Source organism: Zingiber officinale, chromosome 4A (genome assembly GCF_018446385.1).
Source record: "Zingiber officinale cultivar Zhangliang chromosome 4A, Zo_v1.1, whole genome shotgun sequence".
Taxonomy (NCBI): Eukaryota; Viridiplantae; Streptophyta; class Magnoliopsida; order Zingiberales; family Zingiberaceae; genus Zingiber; species Zingiber officinale.
The window spans coordinates 120,624,708-120,633,891 of NC_055992.1; the positions used below are offsets into that span (position 1 = coordinate 120,624,708).

The following is a 9,184-nucleotide window of genomic DNA, read 5'->3' on the forward strand; positions in this document are numbered from 1 at the left end:
GGCCGTTTGCAGTGGAGACGACGCCGCCGCCTCGCGATGCTGCGATCAGCCTCGGGTCGCCCCTTCTTGCCTTCCCATCACATCCTTCGTCGCCTCCTCGCCGCCGCCCCCTCCCCGACCCCTCCGCCGGAGTGGATCGATCCCTTTCTCGACATCTCTGGCGTCGCCTGCCACCCCGCCGACCCCAGCCACCCATCCCCGTGGCTCTCCCGCATCGCTCCCCTCGTGGTCGCCTCCTCCCCGGCCTACCTCTCCTCCGATCTCAACGCCTTCTGCCGTAAGTACATCATCCGTCTCACTCCCGCGTTTGTATCCCACGTCATTCGCACCCCTGACCTCCGCCGCTGTCCCGACCTCGCCCTCGCCTTCTTCCGCTGGGCCGCCACCCAGAAGAAGTACCCCGGACACGACCTCGACTCCTATGTCTCCTTGATCGACATATTGGCATCTTCCTCCGATACCAAAGAAACCAGTCGAATCAAGGAGCTCGTTGCCGAGATCAGAGACCGCGGGCTTCCGGCGTCGACTTCTGCCACCACTTCGTTAGTGCGGAGACTCGGCTCCGTTGGAATGGTAGAAGAGTTGCTGTGGGTCTGGAGGTGGATGAAGGAGAGTTCGGTCGAGCCGTCGCTCATGTGCTACAACTGTTTGTTGGATGGCCTGGTGAATTCGATGTTTATTGATTCGGCTGAGAAAGTCTTTGCTGCGATGCAAAAGAATAGAATTTTCCCTGATGTTGTCTCCTACAACACACTGATGAAAGGTTACTTCAAAGTAGGGAGGACACAAAGAGCAGTCGAGATATTTGTTGAAATGCAAGAGAAGGAGATTGAGCCTGATAAAATTACATATCTGATATTGATGCAATGCCATTATTCTAATGAGGATTTCCATCAATGCCTGGTGCTGTTCCATGAGATGGAAGAGAGGGGAGTGGAAATTCCACCCCATGCTTACAGTTTGGTTATAAGTGGCTTGTCCAAGGAAGGAAAGCCATTCGAAGGGATGTCAGTATTGGAGAACATGGTTAGGAGGGGCTGCAAAGCCAACGTGGCTATTTACACTGCATTAATTGATTCTTTTGCGAAGAGTGGGAATGAGGATCAAGCTATGATTCTATTCCAGAGAATGAAAGATGATGGGTTTGAGCCAGATGAAGTCACTTATGGTGTGATAATTAATTGCTTTTGCAAAGCTGGGAAGGTAGAAAAGGCAATGGAATGGTTTACGTTCTGCAAAGAGACTCATGTCCCAGTGAATGTCATATTCTATTCTAGCCTTATTGATGGCTTTGGTAAAGCAGGGCTTGTTGATGAGGCTTTACGGCTTTTCAACGAGATGTTAGAGAAGGGCTTTGTGCCAGACTCTTACTGCTACAATGTGCTAATTGATGCCTTCGTAAAAGCTGAAAGGATCGATGACGCTTGTGCACTATTTAAGAGAATGGAGATAGAGGGTTGTGATCAGACTATTTATACGTACACCATACTTTTGGATGGGTTGTTTAAGAAACACAAAAACGAAGAGGCATTGAAACTCTGGAACATGATGATTGATAAGGGAATAACTCCCACCCCTGCAGCTTTTCGAGTCCTTTCAACTGGCCTGTGCCTCTCAGGAAAGTTCAATAGGGCCTGCACGATATTGGATGAAATGGCACCTATGGGAGTAGTGCCTGAGACAGCCCATGAAGATATGATTAATGTGCTGTGTAAAGCAGGTCGGCTTCAGCATGCTTGCAAGCTTGCAGATGGAATTATAGATAAGGGTCGTGAGGTTCCTGGAAGAGTTCGAACAATTATGATTAATGCTCTGAGAAAGGCTGGAAATGCTGACTTGTCAATTAAATTAATGCATAGTAAGATTGGTATTGGTTATGACAGATTTGGTAGCATCAGAAGGAGAGTTAAATTCCAAACACTGTTGAATTCATAGTATCTGTTATCACTTAGATGGTCACAGGTATTCAACTGCTGGTCCAATTTATTTCTTGGATTATTGTTTGAAGCTAACCAAACACTCCATTCAGAAAAATGAAGTGGCAATACCCAAATTCACCCCTTTGGTTTGTTCAAATAATGAACAAGATGCCTATATGACATAAAAACAGTGGCTAATACAGATTTGCTTCTAGATTTTTTGTTTGTGCTACTCAAAAAATAGAAGGTGAACTGCAAAATTCTTAACTAGTGCATAGGAAATTAGTATATTTGAAGATTGCAATTGGTCCTTTGTTAAAGGTGAGTCTTTGCATCCAGTAAGGCGGCACATACAATTTGGGTCAAGGTTCAATTCACAGAAGCTACCTCTTTGAACGCAGCAACAAGGCCATGTGGGTATCTTTCCCATCAGATTTTTCAAAGCCTTATGTACAAGGCTGCTCTTTTTCGTTCGATTGGATTATGTTGCTGGGTTTGAGTAATTGATACTTTCCACGGAGAGGGGAGAGTAATTAAATGACCATTTTCTGTTTGCCAAAAGTAGGTATGCGTTAGGCAAATGAAGAATCACGAATCATAATCTTTCAAGTCTGCCTTAAGGACATTGAACAATTCTTATTTGCAATCTGTAGTGGAAAGCAATTAAATGGCCACTTTACATTTGCCAAATGAAGAATTATGACTCATTGTCTTGTCCTGTGCTGCTGCTGATTCATACACTTTGCATGAAATTGGAAACTTGATCTGATTAAGTATAGTGCAGATCTTCACAGAATAGGATGTGCAAGAACCTCAAGTCGAAGTTCAAAACTGATGGCACTGAATTCTAAGTTTATCGTATTGATTTCTTCTCATCTTTCATTCTGCTAAAAGAACACAACCATTAATGTTGAGTTATAATTTTAGGCTCATGCCCTCATGTTGCTCTTTTGTTTTTCTCCCGTATGCTGAAAATCATTAGTCTATACTGGTACTTAACAATGCTACTTCAAATGTGATTGTTGTGGTATTTGTCATCTTTAGTTCTTTCTTAGCTAATCATTGACTAGATGCATTCTACATATTATCAGCAATTGCATTTGATGCTTTACTGAAAAAGCCACTATCCATGGTTGATGAAATGATTGGTTTTTATATTTAGCTCGAGGATACTAGTAGATAACTAATTGTTGTTGGTTGTCATGACTCATGTTGATCTCTAAATTTGTTCAGAGCTATTTGATTGTGATCACAGTATTAAACACCGAGGAAGCAAAATTTCTTCTGGTACAGCTAAACAATTTTGTGCAATGAAAACTTGTGAAGGGAGCTTTTGTCTGAGCCACCTAAACGAACCAAGCGTTCGTGAGTAAATTTGGTGTTCGGCTGGGTAAGAATTTGTTTATGTTCGTTCAATATATAAAAGATTAATTAAACAAATAAACTTGATCAGCTTGTTAAACTAAACAAATAAGTTTGAACACATATATATTCAGATCGTTAATATTCGTGAACAATGTTTATGAACAACGTTCGTGATTCGTGAACAATATTCATGAACTATATTTATTAATAATTTTTTTTAATATGTTAAATAAATAATAAAATAAATTAAAATAAAATAAATAAATTTAAATTATCAAGTTCAGTAATTAATCAAATAACTAAAAGTTTCAAACAATCAAATAGATTTAAATTAAGAATTCGATAACATCTAAACGAATCAAATTCAAGTTAAGCTTGAATTGAGAGTTTGATAACATCTAAATAAATCAAGTTCAAGTCAATTTTCAAGCAAGCTCAAGCTCGTAAAAACTAAACTAAGCCAAACTTGAACAATTATTTGAAAATTTTAATTTATTTTAAGTTTGGCTCAATTCGATTACCTTATCAAATAAATTTAAATATCTCAAAGCTCCTTTTAGCTAGTTTACCGTCCTTAAGCCACCTACAAATACTACTTAGGAGGAAAACAAGTGTATGCTTTGCACATGTATGTTATTTGGGTATTTTTCTTAAATAGTAATTGAAGTACATTATAATCTTCACCCATTTCTTTAACTTTATAATCTTGATTTATTGGTTATTTTATCTTTGGATTTTTCTTATAAATCAAGGTCTTTTTTTTGGAGCTCTATATATGACGGTAGATCACTCGATTTAATTATTTCCTATTTTTGAAAATTGATCCATTATAATTTATTTGTTTTCAAATTACTTATCCAGAGTTACACAATTTATTATTTCTGTGTGTTTCTAAATTTTAAGGGGTATTTTACTAAAATCTAGCGAAAAAGGGGTCCTTTTTATTAGAATAGTCTAAAGGGTGTTATGTTTTTATTGGAATAATCCAAATAGCGCCCCTCTTTTATGTTTTTCATTAAAAGAGCATCTATTATATTTTTATTTCTGATTCTTAATTTTTAAGTTGGTATAGCAGTGACAAAATTATAACAATCTTGTAACGGCCGTTATGATTTTATAACTATTCTAACTGTACTATTATAGTAATTAGTTGAGATCGAAAATAAAATATCAGTTATAATTTATAGTTTACTATAATATAATATAATATAATATTGATTGATATAATTTATAGTTTTCTATAATATAATATTGACTGATACAATATTGATTATATTGACAAAAAAAAAAATTTATTATCACGTAATTAAAAAGATCAAGGGTTCGAATTTTGAAAATAATTTCTTGTAAAAAGTAAGATAAATCATCTACAATAATTTTTTTTCTCAAGATTACGTATGACAAAAATTTTGGACATCGGATTATCTTTTTTTAATAATGTTGACTGTATTGATCGAAAATAAAATATCAATTATAATTTATAATTTACTATAATATAATATTAATTGATATTATAATAGCTATCTAATTGCTACGTCAAAGTGTCGTTAAGAGTGTTAAAATATAACTGTTAAAATATAATATTATTATTGTTGATCAAAATTAAAATGTCTGGTATATGTTATAAAAGTGTAGTTGTGATTGTCTAGCAGCTATGAAATCATATAATTACTATGCTACGAATTTGTAGGTGCCCTGATTCGAGGCGCGTCTAATGTATTGGATGCCAGTATCAAGGTTTTTTTTTATAAGGTTGAGATGCCAGGATCAAATATAGGTATCTCAATTTAATTTTTTTTTATTTTTAAAAGTCAACATTTCTTTAAAGATGAAGATTATATCACATGAACATCTAAAATTTTTAATCTTAAACACTAAAATCTCATAGAGAAGTATAAATCCTAAAAGAAAAATCTTATTAGTTTAAATTTATTATAATCTAATTTTTAAATTCTAAAACCTTAAGGTTCTGTTTACTTGGAAGAGTGGAAAGTAAAATTAAGAAAAAGTTTTCACGGTGAAAAAGTTTCCGTCGTTTATTTCATTAAAATTTTCCGAAGGAAAAGTAACGCAATCCATCAGCGGATAATTTTGGAGTAAAAATCAATCACCTCAAAATCAGACGGAAAGCAGTGGATGGAAAAAAAATGACGCATGCACCCCTTTTACATTCACAAAATTACACCATATACTAAAAAAAAATGACGCATGTAGACTTTTTAACTCACAAAATTACACTATGTATCAAAAAAATGACGCATGCACCCTTTTTTATTTACAAAATTACATCACAAGTATTCACCTTCCTCTATCAAGGTAAACAAGTGTGCAAAGGAAAAGATTTCTTCACCCTTTCTTTTCTCTTCCTCCAAAGATAACTTTCTATCGTTGATTCCGTTCTTTTTCTCATCCACACTCTAAAGTAAACATAGCATAAATCCTTAATCCATATAATATACCTTGTGAACATCTAAAATTTCTAATCTTGAATATTATAATCAAAAGACAAGTATGAACTTTCAAAGAGAAATCTTATTGACTTAAATATATTATAAACTAACTCCTAAATATTAAAATTTTAAATTTTAAATACATATAATATAATTAAAAAAATAAAATAAAAACTTCCCAAGTACTTGAATTTAATTCAAATGCTCTGGGAGTCCCACGACATAATGGTCCGTATCAAAGTAAATTATTATATATATGGGGTCATAGTGCCGTGATAGGATAGTGGGGTCGGGTCGGTAAACGTAGGATAGTTAATTGCGATTATTATTATTTTTATTAAAATTTATTATTTGTATTTAAGTTATACGACTATTATGCTATTACATATTTCTCAAGGACATTTTTGTAAATATTTTGCATTGCGAGAGCCAACTGCTCCTCTTAAACCCTATCATCGTCGCCGGCGGAAACCCTAGCTTCCTCCCCTTCCATTGATGGACGAAGAAAAGATAAACCCTAGCTCGCCCGACGGCAGCCTCACCCATGGATCTCCACCTCGATCTCCTGCCTTCGATCTCCCTGTAGAAGCGCCAAGAGAATCCAGCACAGTAGACGAAGGCGTCTTTGTCCCAAGTAGCAACGGGGGAGGAGAATCCGTCTCGTCCGCGCTGAACGCAGACGCTTTCATGTCGAACAGCTCGGAGTTGGATATTCCCATCTATGAGAAGATGGAGGGCGTTAGCTTGTCTGGGAATTGCGAAGACCTGCTACCTGATCCCCCTGTCCCTGTGGCTGCGGGAGAGGTTACGCGACAACATCCTCTTTCAGAAGATGACGATATGGATAGTGGTTCGGAAGGTGGTGAAACAAGGTCGGACGACTCTGAGAGCGATGAATCGTCGAGCGAAGACTCCGACTCGTCTACTTCAACAGGCAGTAGCGAAGATGAGAAAGAGGGTGATGCCGGATCTCATGGTGTTGGTGGTGTGGGCATCGAAGAGGGCCCTATTGGGAGCGACGATGAAGAAGAGGTTTTGAGTTGTCCTGTCAAGTCAAAAAATGAGCTTGAGGTTGAAAAATCTTGCCTTTCACTTCCTAAACCAGAAATGGATGTGTTGATTTTTGCTATTTCTTTCCAATGAATGCTGGTTGACATAGTTATAATGCAGGTTCTTCCTCCGGTCCCTCCAGTTGAAGTCTCTTTGGAGCCGCATCACCAGACAATTCCAGTAGGGTTGATTTCATCAGTAAGTTGGCTACTCATCTGTCAATTTGGTAATTTTCAACTTTCTGATAGATCAAAGAATAAACCATCATGTTCTTTCCTAGTCAAGCTTACTTTTTAATAACGAAACACTAAGTTTAGAACCCCAAATCTTTGCTAACTATCACTGTTTCTAGATGATCCATCACCACGAGACTCTACATGTTCCTTTCCAGTGAATGATGGCCATGTGCTAATACGACGTCTCAGTGAAACACTTACATTCTTTGTTGTTTTTCTTTTGTAAATTATATATGTCATTTTGCAAAGCAGATTAAAGGTGTGATTTGGATGCTGTCCTTGTTAGATGTATTATATTAATGGCTTCTTGTTATTTCATTCACCAGGTATTTGGTAATAGAGTTATTGTTGAGGGCTCAGTGGATCACAATCCTTTAAATGAGGGTTCCATTCTGTGGATTACAGAAACCAGGATCCCATTGGGTATAATCGATGAAATATTTGGGCCAGTAAAGAACCCTTACTATGTTGTTCGGTATAATTCTGAGAAAGATGTTCCAGTTGGGATTATTGAGGGAACTGCTGTCTCTTTTGTTATGGAATTTGCTGCCTATGTCCTAGATAAGGACATTTCTAAGAGAGGATATGATGCATCTGGTGAGAATGATGAGGAGGTCTTCAATGAGATGGAGTTTTCAGATGATGAAAAGGAAACAGAGTATAAGAGATCTCTGCGCCAGACAAAGAGAGGAACTGATGATTTCAAATTTGGGAATCGAGAGAAGGGCACCCAGAAAAAGAAAACTAGGGATAAAGGTACAGGGGCTAACAAGAGCAACATTCCAACTTTCTCCCATGGTCCAGAAACTGTGGAACAATCAGGCCCTGGCACACGTGGTCATAACAAACCTTCTAGGTTATGCAATTCTGGTTCAGTCAAGTCATTATCTTCCCGACATTTGGCTAGTGGAAGTGGAGTTGCACAGGCAGCCCCACTAGCTGTCAATGCTCTAAGCAATCCTGCTACTCCATCCTATCAACTGTCACAACATCAACATGCTTCCCCAGGCCATGCAATGCCATTTTTGCAGCAAACGAATCCTTCCATGGCTTTCAGAATGCCAATACATCTGCAGCAGCAGCAGCAGCAGCAAACTTTTTGGCCACCTTCAGTTCCAATGCAAGAGCTTCAGAATGTGATGCTTGCTCATGGAATGCAGCAGCAGATTGCTGCTATGACTGGCTTGCAGATGAATTTGTTTCTAAACCAACAGCTGGAGAATCAAGCTCGGCTTCACCAGCATCAAAACAACATTTTGATGCCGTCTCATCCACAACTTTTCCAGATGCTGAGCACCCCAAATTTACCACAAATAGGCATAAATTCTTCTTGTGCTCTTGTGCCCCCGACCCTGGTGGGACAGATTGGCATTGGCCAAGCACCTTTGATGCCCATGCCCGCCGTCCAAGGCGTTTCCCCGATGCTAGGTAATCATCAAAGTCATGGTCAGCCATTCCTGGCAGCTTCCAGACAAAGTGCGATAACAGATCGTATGCAGTTTAACCCAGGGAGTTCATCTGGTAGTGGAAGAATGCCCCGCCGAAAAGGTGGTGGCAATTCATTTAAGAGAGGCACGTGAAGCTGAAAAAGGGATTCTTGTTTTGGAAGGCCTTTTTTTCGCTTACGAAGTTTTATAAACTTTAGTCAGCTTGTTAAATTGCTCAAGACAATAAGTCTTTCTTTGTATTTCGAAGCACAACATGTAGCATATCAACACCCTAGGAGGTTTGGTTGTAATAACTGATGTATTGGCGATAGGTATAGCAGATCATTTATGCTATTGAATTTGTTTCTGCTGTTTTAGATTCTTCTAATTGACAGTTGCAAAAGTTGTTCCAATCGTATCTGGAGAAAAAGTGAATACATTTTGATTCCTTGAATTTGTTGCTCAAAAAACTTGGTCATTTTTAGAGTTGCAAACTATTTTTTTAAAAATGAACTTCGAATTGTCAGAGAAGTAGCTGTTTACTATGTTATCCTTCGTACAGACATTGCCAAATCCTTGAGATAATAAAAACTCGGCTGTGAGCAGAGATCGAACCCGGGTTTCGCGGGTGACAGACGGAATACTCACCACTATACAATAATTTTTTAAGTAATGGAATTATTTATATAGCTGAGCTAAAGGCGACTACAAGCTGCAAGCCTACAACAATCATGAAT

The 9,184-nt window shown here is 37.8% G+C and overlaps 2 protein-coding genes across 2 annotated transcripts; both read left to right on the forward strand.

The window, feature by feature from the left end:
- LOC121970813 (pentatricopeptide repeat-containing protein At1g03560, mitochondrial-like) lies at positions 1-2,949 on the forward strand. The gene has a single exon (XM_042521783.1). It carries the CDS (start codon positions 37-39, stop codon positions 1,933-1,935), a length of 1,899 nt encoding a protein of 632 aa, XP_042377717.1. The 5' UTR covers positions 1-36; the 3' UTR covers positions 1,936-2,949.
- A 3,190-nt stretch (positions 2,950-6,139) lies between these two features.
- On the forward strand, positions 6,140-8,824 carry LOC121970814 (H/ACA ribonucleoprotein complex non-core subunit NAF1-like). Its single transcript, XM_042521784.1, has 3 exons — positions 6,140-6,805; positions 6,905-6,982; positions 7,347-8,824. The coding sequence occupies exons 1-3, from the start codon at positions 6,230-6,232 to the stop codon at positions 8,598-8,600; spliced, it is 1,908 nt and encodes a 635-aa protein (XP_042377718.1). The 5' UTR covers positions 6,140-6,229; the 3' UTR covers positions 8,601-8,824.
- The last annotated feature ends 360 nt before the right edge of the window (positions 8,825-9,184 follow it).